Source organism: Daktulosphaira vitifoliae, unplaced genomic scaffold (assembly GCF_025091365.1).
Source record: "Daktulosphaira vitifoliae isolate Bord-2020 unplaced genomic scaffold, ASM2509136v1 Scaffold_3, whole genome shotgun sequence".
In the NCBI taxonomy this organism is placed as follows: domain Eukaryota; kingdom Metazoa; phylum Arthropoda; class Insecta; order Hemiptera; family Phylloxeridae; genus Daktulosphaira; species Daktulosphaira vitifoliae.
Window position 1 is genome coordinate 31,581,865 of NW_026099574.1, and position 17,895 is coordinate 31,599,759.

Consider the following 17,895-nt stretch of genomic DNA (forward strand, 5'->3'; position numbering starts at 1 on the left):
GGTAACACTTACTTTCGAAGTTTTTTCTAATTGGTTCAATTTTGATTGAAATAATTCTTAACGGTTTTCAGATAAATATTCAACAAAACAATTGATTTAGAATGTTTTGGATTTTTTTAATCGAATGTTTGGTTTTTGGAAATTGTTAACTTTATTTACATTTATTTTCAGTAAGCTTTGATATTAATTGAAAATTTTTAAAATTAATTATTAATTTGGTACACTTAGCATATATCACATTATTATAGTAAATATAATATTATATTTACTAAAAAAACAGTTACAAAATTTCAGTAATGATTATTATTAAATTAAAGAAAATAATTCATTATTACTAAACTAATAAAGTTTAAAATATTTAATTTAGACTTAATTTTTCCAATTGAAAATAAACCATCAGAATGGCTACTAGAAAGTGAGTTAATCGAAATAATTAGCTTAATTGTAGTTATTTGTTAATTTGAATTTTGTTTTTAAAATTTTTCAATTACGTATAATTTAATAACTAAAATTGTTTCATTTTTCATTTATCTTAGTAAATTGAATACTAGACCTTATTTTGGAAATAAAATGATATATATATTATCATATATAATGTCTTATGTATATTTTACAACTATTTTTATATATAGAAAAATTAAAAATTAATTTTATGGCTAGTACTTTAGATATTCTTAGTTGACTATATCATAGAGTATTAATTTATTTTTCATACAAAATAATTGTTTTGCACCATAAATAAGCGGCAGTAAACAATTGTGTAAGAACTTTTTATTTCATTAAATTAAAAATATAATAATGATTAAAAAAAAATTGTTTTGCTTCACTCAAAAAAATATGCTCAACCTTATTTTAATCTATTAATTGATGTTATGTACCTATATGAAATTAAAAATAAATTATATTAATAGTCAAAATAGGACTAATAATTTAATAATATTCCATAAAAAAACACTTTAATAATTGTTATTAAGACAATTCTAACTTGTTTTGATTTTTTATTTACAACCTTAAAACATAATGATGAACATGTAACAAAAATAATATATGGCTAAGTAAAACAACAAAGTGTAATACACTTTTATTAAAAAAAAAATCATGAACAAATATGGAAAAATATATATGATAATATAATGTATAAAATGTATATAGTATGTTAAACTTTTTTTTTCTAAGTTGAGAGAGTAATTATCACTTTTATAGCATAGAAAAAAAATATGGTTTTTCTTATTATATGTACATAATAATTTTTTAAAAACAATGTATGAGGTGTGCAATCATCCCCAGTGCCTCTCCTCACAGGAATACATCTGGTTTAAATTAAATTTTTATAAAAAACATATGTTAAAGTAATTAATTGTTTTTACAGAACACACCACGAAATGAAAGAAAATAGAATTCCAATGGGGAAAAAGAAATCTAGCGTGAATAAACTTACTAATGATAAAATCAAAAGTAAAATTATATTAATATTCAATTTAAAATTCTTGATAAATAGATTTTTTTTCCATAACTGAAGTAAAAATATCTTTTTAGTTATTTTTTCTATATACTCATACTATACGCTTGAGAAGCATACCTTTATGTCACATTTTTAGAATGATTTAATTTTGAATCATATTAATTTAGTTTGGTCAAAAAATAAAACATTAAATAATTCCTTTTTCGTTTTAATCAAAGCTTATATTTCAAAATTATTTTAAGGGCATATTTGGTTCACCAAACAGAGATGACTCTTTTTATTTATTTAATAATTGTTGAAGAATGTAATTATCAGTACATATTTAAATGATATGACTTATTTTAAATAAAAAGATTGAGAAATAAACATTAAAAATTAAATAAATTATATAATTTATATTGAAAACATTTTTAATTAGTATTTTTGATTCAGTTTTATTTGTATTATAACATCCTTATTTAAGCTCTATTAAAAAGTTTAAATAATTAAGCTCCTTGACCTTACACTGATATTTTTAATTGATTTTGCTATTATTTTAATCACTAATTTTAATTTGTTTTACTAAAAGTATACATAAATGTATTTTATTTTTATTAAATTGCCAATTTCAGCTACAATGACCATTAGTTACTAAAATATTTATTATTACTTTGAATAATGAACATATTTAAATTTAAATTTTATAATTATATTTTAAAAGTAATGAAATTCCTCCTTACAAGTTCTTTAAAAAATGTATACAATTCTTACTGAGGAATACTGAATATCTAGTTAATCAGCTTTTCAAATGTATCTTTGAGTTATTCTATGTTAAAAATTAAGAGTTTAATTTATATTTGTACGTTTTTCATATATATTTAATTTTGTAGTATTATTAGATGGTGATTATGATAATCAAATTATATCAAAGAAAAGACAAACCAAAACTTATAAAAAAAATAATAAACAAAATGAACAACCTCTTCAATCATTAGATATCAATTTGGAACTCATTAATACATCATTAACAAAAAAAATAGAACTACCAAAACCAAAATTAAGCACAATTACTGAATTTGAAGAAAAAATATCAACTAAAAATGAAGTAAAAATAAAGAAAAGATCTGGAAAAAGTTCAAATACAAATAAAATTATGCCAGTAAAAAATGAAAAAATTATTGAGCAAGAGACTAAGTTAATTAGTGATCCTATTGATGATTTAAATAATACAGTAGAAAATATGAAAGCCACTGTTTCTGAAGCTCCGGTTGTACTCAGCCCATTTGTTTGTACTACTCGTGGTCAAAAATGGAAACCAAGTCCAAGAAAACCTCCAAAACTGTCTGAATTATTCGAAAAGTATGAAGATAATAATGTTGCAGATATATACAGGTATCTTTTTTAGTAATTCATTAACAGTTTTATTTGATTTAAAAATTATCCTTGATATAAATATCCATAATGCAGTATTATTAATGTGCATAAAAAGTGAGATCTAGTAAAAAAAAAAAAAAATTTTTATTTTAACTTTTGGTGAACTTTTATTAAAAGCTCTTTAAATATTCACATATGAAAATAAAATGAACATTTTTTTTACTTTTTCTAAGTCATTGAAAGCATTTCTAGTCTAATGTTACAAGTATGTTCTATCTCAATTACATAGCACTCGGATCTGATAGGGTTAATACTAATAATTATATATATATATAGATTGTCCCACTAGTTCTGATATCTTTAATAAATTTGGATTTACTAAATATTTTTTCCTTTTTTTTATATAATTTATGCATTCTTAGACTACATTAAAATCATATATAGAGTGTTTAGTAAGTAAGGAAACAGGTTAATTGTTACAAACAATAAGAACATTAAAAACTAGTTCCCTTACTTAATGAATAGTGTATATATATATAAATATATATATATATTAATATTTCATTTATGGTTTTAAAAATTTTTAATTTTTAAGAAAAAAGCTTGATGACAAAACAGTTGAACTTCAGCAAAAAGTAAAATATTGGACAGAATTTTCTTCGGAAAATAACAACATACCTGATGTAAGTAAAATAAGTCTTATTTATTTTATTTGATTATAATGAAGTTAAAATTAAAAAAAAATAATTTAAATTTTAAAGTTAATCTCTTGAGATATTGATATCTTTAATTTATGCTAAAAAATCTGGAAAAATAAAAAAGTGACTTTATGAAATAAAAACGTAAATATATTTTTACATATACATAAGTTGAAGTAATAAAAAATATGCTGTTTCAATTTTGAAAATTTGAAATTATAAAACTGCACTAATTAATTTATTATAAATTCAAATAATAATAAATAAGTAATATTAGAGATTACTTTAATTATTATTCATAAAAACAATATGAGTTAGCAAATGACCTTATAGCTTAATTTATAAAAAAATTAGTAACACTTAAATATATACTCTTAAAGATATTCTTTATGATTGTTATATTATGAATAACTTGATTAAACAAAAAATAAAATATTGAGAATTTTTTGTTTGGTTTTTTTTAGATACATATATTTCTTAGTTTATCAGTCATAAAGTATTTTTTATATTCATTCCATATCAACTTTTATAGTAGTCCTTCAAAAGTTTCCTCATTTTTATATCTAGATGGGAGCTGAAATGTCTAATGATAAAAATAGTAGAAACTGTACTTTATTTCCAGTGTATATTTTAAAATGCTAATAACTTCCAAATGACTGGTCCAAAAATTATTATTGACCAGTCATTTTTTTAATTAGTTAATTTTCTATTTATAAGCTAGTTAAATATGACTCTTACTATTAAAAAAAAACAAATTTGACACCCCTTTAAGTTAAGAGAGATGATTCTAAAAATTAATTAATAGCTGATATACTAAAAAATATTTGTAACTAAAAAAAAATTGAACTTTTTTTTAATATTATACTTAATTTGGGAGTAGATTTATTTTTATAGCCATATACCCTAAAGTAATTTAGTAAATCATAGTTATAATTAACAGCATAAACAATGTATGTATATATTATGATTTATTACTATTTCAATTCTTATATAAAATAACAGTCATTTAAAGATGAGATTGATGTTGTTTGTGGTCAAACAAAATTACTAACAACAGACAAATTCATGCAAATGCGATCTTTGATTGAAGAATTTGATAATAAATCTGGATCAATGCCCATAAAAACTGCAGATTTAGATGGGTTTTGGGATATGTTACTGCTACAGGTTTTAATGAACAATTATTATTGTAAGTTAATTCAACAAACAGTATTCTGTAAGAATATTGCTTATTTTTTAGGTTGAAAAGTTAGAAAAGCAATTTAAACAATTGATAACGATGAAAGAAAATAATTGGATTCCTTTTCAACCAGTTGCAAAAAAAACTATTAAAAAATATGATAAAAATGAAAGAGTTTTACAAGTGAAATCGAAAATTACAGAGTTTTTAAAAAGTAATATTTTAAAGTTTTAATCATTGAAATATATAATAGTGTAAAGAAATATGAGTTATTATAAATCCTGAATTAAAATAATTTATTTTATTAATTTTTTTATTATATACAGAATGTCATACTAGGTTTTTCCATGTTTAATAATTTTTGATCCAACAAATATTATGCATTATTATTTTTTTTTAATAATAATAATTTTTACAATTTTGGACTATTTTAAGATCACATCTTTATAGTAAAACTTTTTAGGAGCATTAGTAGGAGAGTAAAAGCATAGAAACTCAATGGAAATGTGACTGAAGTAGAATTTTAAATGTTAAATATCAAAAATATTTGAAAAACGTTTCAAAATTTTTGTCAATTAGTAAGCTTTTAATTCAAACTTTATGCATCTATGATTAATTAATACCCTCATATATATTTACTGGATTAAAAGTTAATGAAGATGTCAGTAACTGTTGGTCCCATTTTAATGAATTTTAAATTCTTTAAAAATATTCCACTATTTATGACATTTTTAACTAAAAAAAAAATAAAAGTAATTACATATAATAAGCTAAATGATGATATTGAAAAATGAATAGGGTGAGAATAGAATGGTGTCTTGGCGAATAATTTAATTAAATCAGCATATCTAAAAACCATACATCTGACTTCTTATTGAAGTGAAATTTCTTTATAGAGGGTCTGAAAAAAACAGATTATCAAGCGTAACGGTCGGCTGTAAAATTTATTTTATATTATAATATATTACTGTATTTTCGAAAATTAAAGTAATTTTATTTAAAATGTATTAAATAATTTAATTTCAAATAATTTTGATTGTGCATAAAAAAAATTTAAAGAACTACAATAGATGCAATATCTTCATAACAAAAGAATTTTCTCTTCATTCGTGCATACTCATAACACGCACTGGTTTTTTTTTTTTTTTTAATAAGATTTGATAAAAGCATACTTTGAAAACTATTATTACTGGCAGAGATATTTTATTTTAAAATCTGCATGCTATGAAATAACTATTTATCTGCTATAAAATTGTAAAGGATTTTTGAAAATGTTTGTTTTGTGAGATAAATCGTTTTAGCTTGCACCTATTACAATTTTTGTTCATATCAAATTGATACCTTACAGTATGATAAGTACATTTTTTTCCAATTTTTAGATATTGACATAAAATTATATAATATATTATCACCAACCTATTTTTATCAATAACACAAAATTGAAAAAATTGGACATAGCTAATATTAGTTTGGAGGACATGATATTCACTGAATACAGTAACACCCATTTTAGAATTGTTTATTTAACAACTCAAACATTGTGATTCAAAATACTTATAGTCTACTCAGTTGTCTTTTAAATTAAAATGACAATTATATTCACTTTTAGAAAGGTTTATGTGTATAATGTGTTATGTACATTTTTACAAAAAAGTTAATCTAGAAAAAGAATAACATTAAACATTAAATTTTTACATTATAAAAAAGTATTTTCTTGGTGAGTTTTTGTAACAATAATGCAAATACATCATTTCTAATACCACTTCTTAATTTGATACTATTTTACTATTAAAATTAAAAATAACATATTTTGCATAAAAAGTAATCTTCATTTAGTTGTAATAAATAAAAATTATTCAATTAGATTAACTTAGTCTTTCTTGGAATTTTTAATAATTAATTAAAACAAATTATAATTTGTTGTAATAAAATTTTCTTTAGATCAAAGAATAAAATCAAAAACCATACCAAAAAAGGAAATGACAGAAAGTCAATCTCATTTTCATGAAATGAAGTCCTCTAACAATACTTGTTGTAAGTTGGAACAATTTTTGTTTGAAAAAAATACTTAATTCTGGTTTGTTAATTAAATTAAATTGCACATTTAATTTGTATTACAAAGTTAATGTTAATTTTTATACTGTAATGAAAATTTGAATTTCAGAAAAAAAAAATTGTTTTTTTGTTTCAAATCAATATATTTTTCATAGAAATTAAAAAAAAATTTATGTAATATTATTAAACTATATTTATACATATCATTTAATAAATATATATATATTCAGTGATTTCCAGTACACCGACATCTTCTAATCAAAAAAATATTAGTTTTACTCCAGTGTTATTAAAAACCTTAGAACTATCATATGTTGCTCGTAGATCTGGAATGACTCCAATAGTTCTAGCTAAACCACATATTTCGCCATTAAAACCGGCTCTAAAAAAATCTGATCAAGAAAAAGGAGTCAAACGTAGAAATATACACTTTGAATCTCCAAAAAAAATTAATGATGATTTTGTAACCCCTCAAAATTCATTTAATTGTAAGTACAAAAAATAAAATAATTTCATGTAACTAATTTTTTTTTTTTTTTGCGTTTTTGTAGGTGATGATAATGAAGATATTTTAAAACATGTTCAATCTAGAGTTGCTACACCTCACAATATACAGAAAACAAATAACATACCAAACAAAAAAAATAGCAGTGCAGCTTCTTTAAGACGATCTTCTAGATTAGCCTCAAAACCATTAAAAAATTACAAAGTTTAACATTTTTTTATAAGATTATAATTATGAAATTTTTTTTTTAATTTTACTGTTTTACTTTGTCGACATTAAGTATTCTATTTTAAGTAATAAATTTTAATGTTTAATTTGACATAATATCCCTGTAGTTTTGTTGGTTCTTCAACATTTCTAGATAAACCATGTATTTCCTATTATGATACCTGTAATTTAAGTTTATTCATTTTTTTAATTAGTAAAATTATGTGTGCCATTTTTATCAGTTTATAAATATTTGTTATCATTTAATTACTCGTGTGTATTTTTTAAAGGTTGTGTTATTTGACCATCACTAGCCATTCTAGTAATTGTTTCTTGTAGAGATTTATATTCTTTAGAAGCTGTTGCAGCAAGCATAGCTGATCCAATTAAAACTGGATCATTTTCTATTGACGTCCATACTGGTAATGTGACTATGTTTGCTTGAGTTTGTAAATATATTTTGTTTTTACTTACTCCTCCACACAAAAGTACTTCATTCACTTTTAATTTGGAATTTGTTTTCTCTAATGAATCAATTATGTGTTTTGTTCCATACTAATAAAATAATTGAATTAAAGTACAAGTTGTTTATTTATATATGTATATAGTATTAATATGTATTTGTTGTAAAAAAATATATGCTTTGTCTTTTTATTTTTCACTTAATATTAAATTTTGAACTGAATTTTTTTTGTTTACACTTAAAAGTATGTATTATAATATAATTCATCACAGAAATTGAATTATTCTCAAAGACAACACAATTTTAAATAACCCAAATAAAAGTCGTTTTTTTAACGAAAATGAGTACATTGTCTATGTAAACTACTATTGTATAAAATTACTTATTCACATAAATTTTTTTATATATATATAAAAATTAAGTTTGAAATATTTCTCTATATTGTTTGTGGATACATTTAAGCTAACAGATAAATTTTAATATGTCTATAAAATATTTTATCAACTTGATGTCAAATTACTTATGAAATATAAAAATAAATTGTTTATCTTACGCAAATAGCTTGTATTGTTGCTAAATATATTACTGCTAAATTTTCTTCATCGACAGATAATGATAACCCAACAATCTGTAATTAAACAAAAGTCATAAAACTACATATTTATAATATATTTTATTAATAACAAAAATACAAAGTATTAGGCTTATCGAAAATAAAAAAAAATCTTAAACCTATTACATTGGAACATTTTTAAACTTTCCCTTCTTTGTTTTTTAATAAAATACAATACCCAAAAATTTAATCCATTTTTTTAAATAGTATATTATTTATAATATATGAATATCAATTTTTAGAGAGCCTGAACCTTTTAGTTCATATAAAATTAAAAAATTGAAGTAAATTGATGAAATCGTATTTCTGGAAAAATTTACCATTCCTTTAAGACTAGAATCTCCAATAGGTGATCTATTTCCATGGAAATCTGGATAAATGTGAAAATCTTCAGTTAAGTAATCCACATATTTTAAACCTTTTTTAATAGCCATTTTAACAATTATTTCATTTAAGTAATCTTCTATCCGCCTAATTTAAAAATGTATTTTTAGTTAAGTTATTGTTTATAAAATAATTCATAGATTTATTATTTTACGTATTTTTAGGAATGTTGAGTTTTTCTGTTGCTGGATGTGTGTAAATGATATGATCGAGAAGTTTACCAGTAGTTGATTGGCCTCCTTCTAAAAGCCACATTTTTGGAACCATAGCTCCATAATATGGACCCCAAATCCCTTCCACAAACATCTCTTCACCACTCACTAACATATGACATGCTGATGTACCATTTATTATAACTTAAACATACAAATGTTAATAAATAATATTTCCTCTTTTGAAATTGAAAAGGTTTTAACGGGAAATTAATAATTTTTTAGTTTACCATTTTTAAAAAAAAAATTTCATACTGTTACATAACACAATTATATTTTTATTTAACCTTTCACTGAATGAATTTAAAGTTTAATCATGAAAAATTGTATTCTAGAACTGTTCCAATAGTAATCTTTTATTTTTATAAAATATTTGATGGATATAAGTTGCTTTAAATTTAAAGCGACTTTAATAAGCATGCACCATTAAATTTCCATGCAGTGTAAGGTAAATGATACGTAATTTTTTTTTTTTTTAACTGCGTTAGAACCTTTTTATTCTGAAATGACTATGTATTAATTAAATAAATACAAATAATACCTAAACGATTTTCTAAATTATTATCCAATGATTTATTTAGTCCTACGCCTATCATTCCCAAACCTCCAGCATGAGCATCAATTAATGATGTAGCAACAGGTGTGCCTACATTTAGACCCATCTCTTTTGCAGCTATGTCTGTTAAACCTAATCCACAGAATTGACCGGGCTCTAAAATTTTGCTGCCTAACAGAAATAGAATTATGAACTTGTTCCCTTAGAGAACAATTTTAATTAAATAGACCATTGTTACCAATTTTTCGCCAGTTATTTTCATGTAAATCTTCCAAACCTATTTTCTTAAAATATGAATGGTCCCAACATCCTAGTACATCTGATTTTACATTAGGACAAAATGTCCATTTACACACGACTGTACATAAAGACCTGTATATGAAAATTTCATTACAAGTATTGTAATTTACCAAGTTACTCGAATCTCATCGAACCTAGAATGAGCATTTGTAGCTTTCCATGTCAAGAAATCAGGCAAATCAAAAAAGAAACCAACTTTATTCCAAAAAGTATTCTCTGGAAAATTATTTTTTAACCATAAAATTTTTGGAGTTTCCATTTCTAATGATATTTTTCCCCCGACATATCGCAAAACTTTATGTCCAGTTTGATTTATGAAATCCGCTTCTTTTTTAGCTCTATGGTCCATCCATAAAATTACATTTTGTTCTTGTTCCCCTGTACAGTAAGAAATATATTTAATGTAGTATTTCATTTCTATAGTTAACATAATTATAACGAGTTTATTTAATACTAGACCAATACAAATGGTCTAATATTATGATTTCTTAAATAATAAATGTTATGTATAATAATCCATGTAATTTTATAAACTTTTTGAGAACTAAGCTTCCAGCTCACTCCTCTTATTTTCGCCAGTGCCCTTAAATTATGAATCTAGTAGGGATACTGTTTAATACAGAATAAAAGTCCAAGATGCGCTTGCCTGTCTACCAAAAAAATTACATCATATTATGTCCATGCAACCAAGTTAAAATTTCCTACATCTTAATACTGACAATATGTTTTTCTCGCTTAATTATAATTATAATTTTCAACCTTTTTTGCTAATTGACAAAGGATGGTTCTCAATATCAATAGCAACTAAAGAGCAAGTGGCATCGAATCCAATTCCTTTTATTGTTGAAGGTTCAACTTCTTTAATCACATCCTTAAAAACACAAAAAATGTCTGAATTCAATATTTGAATAAAACATGCAATTTTAAATATGAGAAATTTTTTAAATTTTTATGGTGTAACTGTCCAGGAATAAGATATTTGAATTGATGAACATATCATGAAAAAGTCTCATTAGTTTTCAGAAAATAAAAATTATGTTAGAAATAATGGTCTTAAAACTTAATTACCTTAATGACTTTACAACAAGATTGCCATATGTTATCTGAGGATTGTTGGTAATAGTTTGGTTCAGGATTCCACGTTAAAATATCGCATGTTGACTTTTGTATTATGCGACCAATTCTATCAACTAGAGCAGCACGAACACTTCCTGTGCCAACATCAACTCCGACAAAATACATATTTTTTTTGAAACTCTTAAATAAAGACAATAATAAATTAAGAATTTAAGGAATACAATACAATATAAGATCGTATAAAAATACATTTATTTAAATAAAATAATAATAATTTCAAATAGTAAGAAATTTTAGCTTGAAGACTGACCCACTAATTTAACTATTATTACTTAGTAGTGAGTCAAGTGGGATACTTATAAAATTTCATTTATAATATAATACTGTAAAAAAGTTAGGAATTCATAATATTATAATAATTTTACATTATTATTCTAATTATTTTCAATTCCCTCACTGAAGAGACATGATTGTGTAAGAGAGAATGGGACGGTGTGGCAAGGTCGGCAACGCGGCAGTGCTTGACGCGCACTGTCTCGGGTTCGAAACTCGGTCACGGGCGGCTTCATTTTCTGAACGAGATCTCTCGTTCGGTAATTGGAGTCGCCATCCCTCTCTTCGGCGACGAACTAACCATCCGCTCCGGAGTATAAATGGTTAAGAAACGTCCTCCTTTGGGGGAGGCCGCTATGGCCTTTAATGGGCTAATAAGGCGATTAAAAAAAAAAGGAAAAAGAATGGGAATCTTTATATATTTCCATTCTTTATCGGTCATCAAAGTTTTAAGACATATCCAAACGATAAGTCATTAATTTAGACTTATGCTGTATGTCATTACAGATGCTTTCATCCAGTGACGTATTTAGAAATTTATAATGGGGGGCGCATGCTCCTGTGTCTCCCGCTAAATTCTCTACTGCTTACATCTGTAATAAAAGTTTCATTTATTCGACAAATCTATAGAATTTTCATGATTTTACCTTAAACAGATGCAGAAAAAACTAATAATGACACAGAAGAATGAAACCACAGATTTCCCAAGTTAATTAGTCAAAACCATACACTATTTAAGATATTATTTAGAAAAAAATTTCTGTATACACATAATTAAGCTTGGCATACTATGTAGTAAAATATGAAAAAATTCAAATGAAACTAAAAAGACGGTGCGAAGATTACTCAATGAAGAGATTGTGTTTTAATTTTGAGGTGACATAAGTTTGTTATTTTGAAATTTTATTTTCGCTTATCATTTAAAATTAAGATGTTAAGAGCAATGAAAGATAAATTTGTACGTCTAATCCCAAATTTAATGTGTATTGTATCATAAAAAAAACCTAAATTACCGTTATAGGACAGTAGACAGAAGTGAAAAATTCTACTAATAAACATTGCTTATTGTTTTAAATGAAACTTAAAAATGACAGACTTTATTGAATCTGTGTATGATAAATAAGCATAATTAATTTTTATAAAATCAGTTATTTATTAGTTTTTCATTTTTACATGTTACTTTTCCTCTATAGTTGAATTATTTTTATCATTATTATCATCTGTAGTAATTATAACTATCAGCTTATGATGACTAAAATATGATACAACGCGCGCCCACACGTATAAATAATTATATACAAAATGTTCAGTAACAGGTAAATTGTTACAATCAGAATAGAATCCAGTTTCCTTACTTACTTAACACTTTGTATATAAATATATTAAAATATATATATAATGATATACTGAATTACAATATTCAGTGTTGTTAACTTGTTTCACTCGTTTACTCCCATGAAATACAAAGCCTCCCAAGAGAAGCTTTCACTTCAAAAATTTCACTGAGAAATCTCCAAATTTTAATTGACTCTTTGGTCATTACTTATTTAAGTAACTCTCACGAAATTACAGACATTCATTGAGAAAAGCATGTCTTCTAATATATGCTCACCTAATATATGTTTATAGGCATCGACGCTACTGGTTTTTACTTTAGTATTTTCAATAATAATCAAAAAACTATTCTTAGAATTTTGCTTAGAGGAGAAAATTTTCCCGAAGTATCTATAAATTAGATTCAAAAAGTTTTGTTGGCAGTCCTGGAAAATGTTCGCGCCAAAATATAATCAAATTTTTATTAAATTATTTTTGTAACCTGAAAATTATACATATCAGCATTTAATACTGATAAATGTTCAGTTAAATTATAATGCATAATACAGTCATGGTATTTTTGTATTAGATATATTGTTTTTTTGTACATTAAATTAATTATAATTACTCAATACTTTAAAGAATTATTTATTTTTTAATTTGTATGGTATTTGTATAATATTCCATTAATTAAAATATATATATATTTCTATGTGAATATTTGTCTAAACACTTAAATTGAATATTTTTCATTAAGTATGACAAAATCAAAATTGAATTTACCTTGGTTAGTAAACCTTTTATTAATTATTAATTCTTATCATAATGTAATAAATAATATATATTAAGACATTTTGTACTATTGTTTAATAATGCAAAACATTTTTACTATTTCTTATACGTTAATAGTGTAATTATTGTACTTAGCTTTTTAATTATAATATTTATCATTAACTTTATATCATGTAATAGGGTTGAAAAATATCGTCCAAGTAAATTAGAAGATCTAATTTCACATGAAGATATAATAAAAACAAGTATGAAAAAATGATATTTAGGGATTTGACAATTAATTTATAAAATTTAATTTAATTAAAAATATTCATGGGATTACTCTTTAGTTGGTAGGTATATTAAAGAAGATCAACTTCCTCACCTGTTATTTTATGGTCCTCCGGGAACTGGAAAAACTAGTACAATTTTAGCATGTGCTAAACAATTGTACACACCTGCCCAATTTCGCTCGATGGTATGTATTTAATATTGGAATTATACAAATTATATTGACTAATTTTTATTTTTTGTTATGTAGAGAAAAAATATTAACTGGATGCTTTTTCTTAATGTATTTTATTGAATTACTATTTATCTTGATAACCTATTCTTCTTACATTAGGTAGAGTAATTTTTCTGTTTACTTTCTCTAATCTAAGTTTTGATAACCTGTTGTATTTATTGGAGAATTTCTTATCTAATACTTATCTTTTGTAATTTATTAAATAAAAATCTGTTGCTAATGATCACAAAATTATTTATTATTTCATTTTATAAAAAATTTAATACTATATTGCCAATTCTAAAGGTTATTAAATAATTAATACCATTTTAATAAATATCACCCAATTTTTTGCATGACACATAGAAATAAGTATATTAGTCAATTTGTAGACATGACCCTTGACTTTTCTATTGCTATAAAAAATTTAAATACACAAAATATATATTTAAATTGGATATGAACACTTCAGTGATAATACTAAAGTGTGTAGAATGAATCAAGACAATTTGGTACGAGGTATGCACAATTAACCAACAGATCAGAATGCATGGGCATTATGTCCACCTCACTAATAACTAAAACTAAAAAACTAAACTATATTGCATATGTTATAAACATTTTATTTCATAGGTACTTGAACTTAATGCCTCTGATGACAGAGGTATTAATGTTGTTAGAGGCCAAATAATGAATTTTGCATCAACAAGAACAATTTTTAAATCGGGTTTCAAATTGATTATTTTAGATGAAGCTGATGCTATGACAAATGATGCCCAAAATGCTTTAAGAAGAAGTAATACATTTTATATTTATTATTAAAATTACATTCAGTTATCATTTACATTTTTTATACAGTTATTGAAAAATTTACTGACAATGTCCGTTTTTGCTTAATTTGTAATTATTTAAGTAAAATCATTCCTGCATTACAGTCTCGATGCACACGTTTTCGATTTGGACCTCTTGATTCGAAACAAATAATGCCAAGACTTGAATATGTTGTACAACAAGAGAAGTATGGGCAAATTATTTTACTTTCTATAATTTTACTATCTAAGTTCATAATTTGACTAATAATTTGTTTGAGTTTAGTGTTAAGGTTACAGAAGATGGGAAAAAAGCATTAATAGATTTAGCACAAGGTGACATGAGAAAAGTATTGAATATTCTACAAAGTGCTGCTACAGCTTTTTCAGAAGTCAATGAAGATTCTGTCTATACGTGTGTTGGACATCCATTGAAAAGTGATATAATGGATATTTTAAAATGGTTATTGAATGATGATTTTTCATCTACCTACCAAAGTATGCCTAGTATTATAGCAAATTTAAATGCTAAAAATAATTAATTAATTTAATTGTAAATTAAAATTAAAATTGTAGAAATTCAAGGATTAAAAGTTGATAAAGGATTGGCTTTGCAAGATATTTTGACAGAACTCCATACATTTTTGTATAGATGTAAGTTTGTCTTTAAAAATAAAAAATTGTTTTACATTAAAGTATGATATGATTAATATTATAAATAGCTAGATAATATTTTCTGTGTGTAAGCGTCATTTAAATTTATCTCTTATGTACTGAATTTCAAAATTATGCCGAATGAAAAAATTGAAAAAAAAATTAATCAAAAATTTCTAGTGAAACTCGTAAAATCTATGACCGAAAATTTTTGTTTATTAACAAAGGTATACAGGGTGATCAAAATCTGGTAAGACATTCATTTTCTCAGATATTATTGAGAATTTTAAAAATTTTTAAAGAGAGAAAATATCAAGTTCAAAAATCTTTACATTACTATGTAGTCAAATCATCATTTTTTTCGTCCCTGCAGGGATAAAGACCCTTATTTTTAATTTTATAATATGATAGAAAAAAAAATTACAAGAACTTTGTTCGTATTTTTTTTTTTTTTTAATTAACCGTTCGTCCGTTACAGCTTGTTAAAGTTAAGTTAAGTCTGTATTAAATACAGAAGTCATTATTTTTATTTGCTGTTGTCTAAACCAAATTTTATTGATCAAATTATAACAGGTAAATTAGATATAAAAATTTACGACGCACTAAATGAGTGATAACAATAATAGATATAAATCGTGTTTTTGGTGTATTATTAATAGCAAAGTCTATGGGTGTGTAAGACTTACAAATAAAAATAATGACTTCTGTATTTAATACAGTAAAATAACAATAGAAACTTTGCCTAAAATCACTTAACTTTGACAAGCTGTAACAGACGAACGGTTATTCGGAAAAAAAAAATTCTATGAACAAAGTCGCTTGTAATTTTTTTTTCTATCATATTATAAAATTAAAAATAAGGGTTTCCATTTAAAAAAATTATAAATAAGGGTTTTTATTCCTGAAGGGATGAATAAAAATGATGATTTGACTATATATTGATGTAGTGATTTTTGAACTTGATATTTTTTCTCTTTCGGTCACTCTGTATAGAGATGCTGTCATATCCCAACCATGTGTTTTTGAGTGTCATAAATGATTTTGTTGGGGTCGTAAAGAAGTTGAAGACAAACAACGTGTGGGTTGTGCATTGTCTTTAAAAACATTTCAAAAATCAATGAAATAATGTGAAAAAATTGGCTTGAGTATTAGAATGATATCTGTGATGGTTAATATAAAGAAAAAAACAGTTAAACAAATTTGACAAATAAATTGAATATGATAAAAGTATGCACCAAAATGTTGCCTTAAAACCACTCTGGAAAAGAAAGATGGTATGTAATAAGTTTACCCAGATATTCTTAGTTGGATAGAAAGTGAGCAAGATTTGCTGGGAAAGGTGATAACATGTGGTGAAACTTAGATTTTCCAATAAGACCTTGACATTAAAATACTTCGACATCACCAAAAATGAAAAAATCTCGAATGAGCTTGTCTCAACTGAAGATCATGTTGATCGTATTTTTCGATATTAAGGAGTTATTTTGATAGAATAGGTACCTCAGGGACAAACTGTTAATCAACATTATTACCTTTAAGTCTTGAAAAGACTCGGAAAATGTGTAAGAAAAAAGCGGTTTGGGTCTTAGGAAAATAACTTTTCTTGCATCAAGAAAATGTACCAGCTAATATCGTCTTATCTGTTAAGCGATTTCTAGCTAAATATCAAACTGCAGTGCTTCAAGATCCCCCAAATTTTCCAGATCTCACTCCATGAAACTTTTAGCTATTTCTAAAACTAACAAGTGGGTTAAAAGGCACACATTTTGAGTCAGTTTAAAGCTGTAAAAACAAAAGCTAAAAAAAAGCTAAAACTAAAAAATATCAAATAAAATGTTTTATTGACAAAATCTTATTATTTAATAGTCACAATATTATACACCTTGTATATAATTAATATAAAATAATATTTTTTTAATTAGTTGATACTAATATATTAGTTACATTATTTTTTCCTTTTAATGTTTTAGTGGATTTACCACCCGATGCACTCATTGAATTACTAACTGAAATGGCTGAAATTGAAGTTAGGCTTAATGGTGGAACTAGTGAAAAAATTCATTTAAGTGGATTAATAAGTGCTTTTCATGCTATTCGGTCTAAATTAATTCCAGTAGACCAATGATTTTTTTATAACTTAAATTATTCATGTGTATGCGTGCTATCATACATAATTATTCTTTAACAATTTGTATGAATATTATATCAGTAGGTTATTATTTTGTATAATTATAAAGAAAATTGTTAAATTTATTTTTCATGAAAATGTTAAATGAATAATAGCAGGGAATAGATAAACTTTCTATGAAATATATTTTTGATTTAAATTACTTTTATTTTTTTTTAATTGGAAGATAAAATATCTTTTAAACATGTTTTATTGTCAATTTCAAATATATTATTGATACAACTTATTTCTCTTTAATTAGATTAAACTTCATGTT

The 17,895-nt window shown here is 24.1% G+C and overlaps 3 protein-coding genes across 5 annotated transcripts; 2 read left to right on the forward strand and 1 right to left on the reverse strand.

Annotated features, from left to right (window-relative positions):
- Positions 1-71: 71 nt before the first annotated feature.
- LOC126902238 (guanylate kinase-associated protein mars) lies at positions 72-7,728 on the forward strand. 3 transcript variants are annotated; one of them, XM_050679288.1, is made up of 10 exons: positions 72-170; positions 368-415; positions 1,370-1,455; positions 2,332-2,833; positions 3,411-3,498; positions 4,516-4,680; positions 4,754-4,907; positions 6,635-6,727; positions 6,979-7,236; positions 7,300-7,728. In XM_050679288.1, exons 2-10 carry the CDS (start codon positions 402-404, stop codon positions 7,461-7,463), a joined length of 1,524 nt encoding a protein of 507 aa, XP_050535245.1. In that variant the 5' UTR covers positions 72-170; positions 368-401; the 3' UTR covers positions 7,464-7,728. The 3 variants fall into 3 exon arrangements, with proteins under 3 accessions (XP_050535245.1, XP_050535248.1, XP_050535246.1); XM_050679289.1 differs by lacking the exon at positions 72-170 and adding an exon at positions 205-293; XM_050679291.1 differs by lacking the exon at positions 368-415 and having other exon boundaries at positions 152-170.
- On the reverse strand, positions 7,054-14,015 carry LOC126902237 (FGGY carbohydrate kinase domain-containing protein). The gene is made up of 11 exons (XM_050679287.1): positions 13,869-14,015; positions 11,057-11,245; positions 10,748-10,859; positions 10,123-10,366; positions 9,927-10,060; positions 9,674-9,859; positions 9,075-9,276; positions 8,857-9,007; positions 8,477-8,551; positions 7,732-8,015; positions 7,054-7,642 (listed from the first exon to the last, which is right to left on the reverse strand). The coding sequence occupies exons 2-11, from the start codon at positions 11,228-11,230 to the stop codon at positions 7,564-7,566; spliced, it is 1,641 nt and encodes a 546-aa protein (XP_050535244.1). The 5' UTR covers positions 11,231-11,245; positions 13,869-14,015; the 3' UTR covers positions 7,054-7,563.
- LOC126902239 (replication factor C subunit 5) lies at positions 13,335-17,781 on the forward strand. Its single transcript, XM_050679292.1, has 8 exons — positions 13,335-13,499; positions 13,685-13,749; positions 13,834-13,961; positions 14,622-14,784; positions 14,847-15,006; positions 15,084-15,295; positions 15,374-15,451; positions 17,422-17,781. The coding sequence occupies exons 1-8, from the start codon at positions 13,471-13,473 to the stop codon at positions 17,574-17,576; spliced, it is 990 nt and encodes a 329-aa protein (XP_050535249.1). The 5' UTR covers positions 13,335-13,470; the 3' UTR covers positions 17,577-17,781.
- The last annotated feature ends 114 nt before the right edge of the window (positions 17,782-17,895 follow it).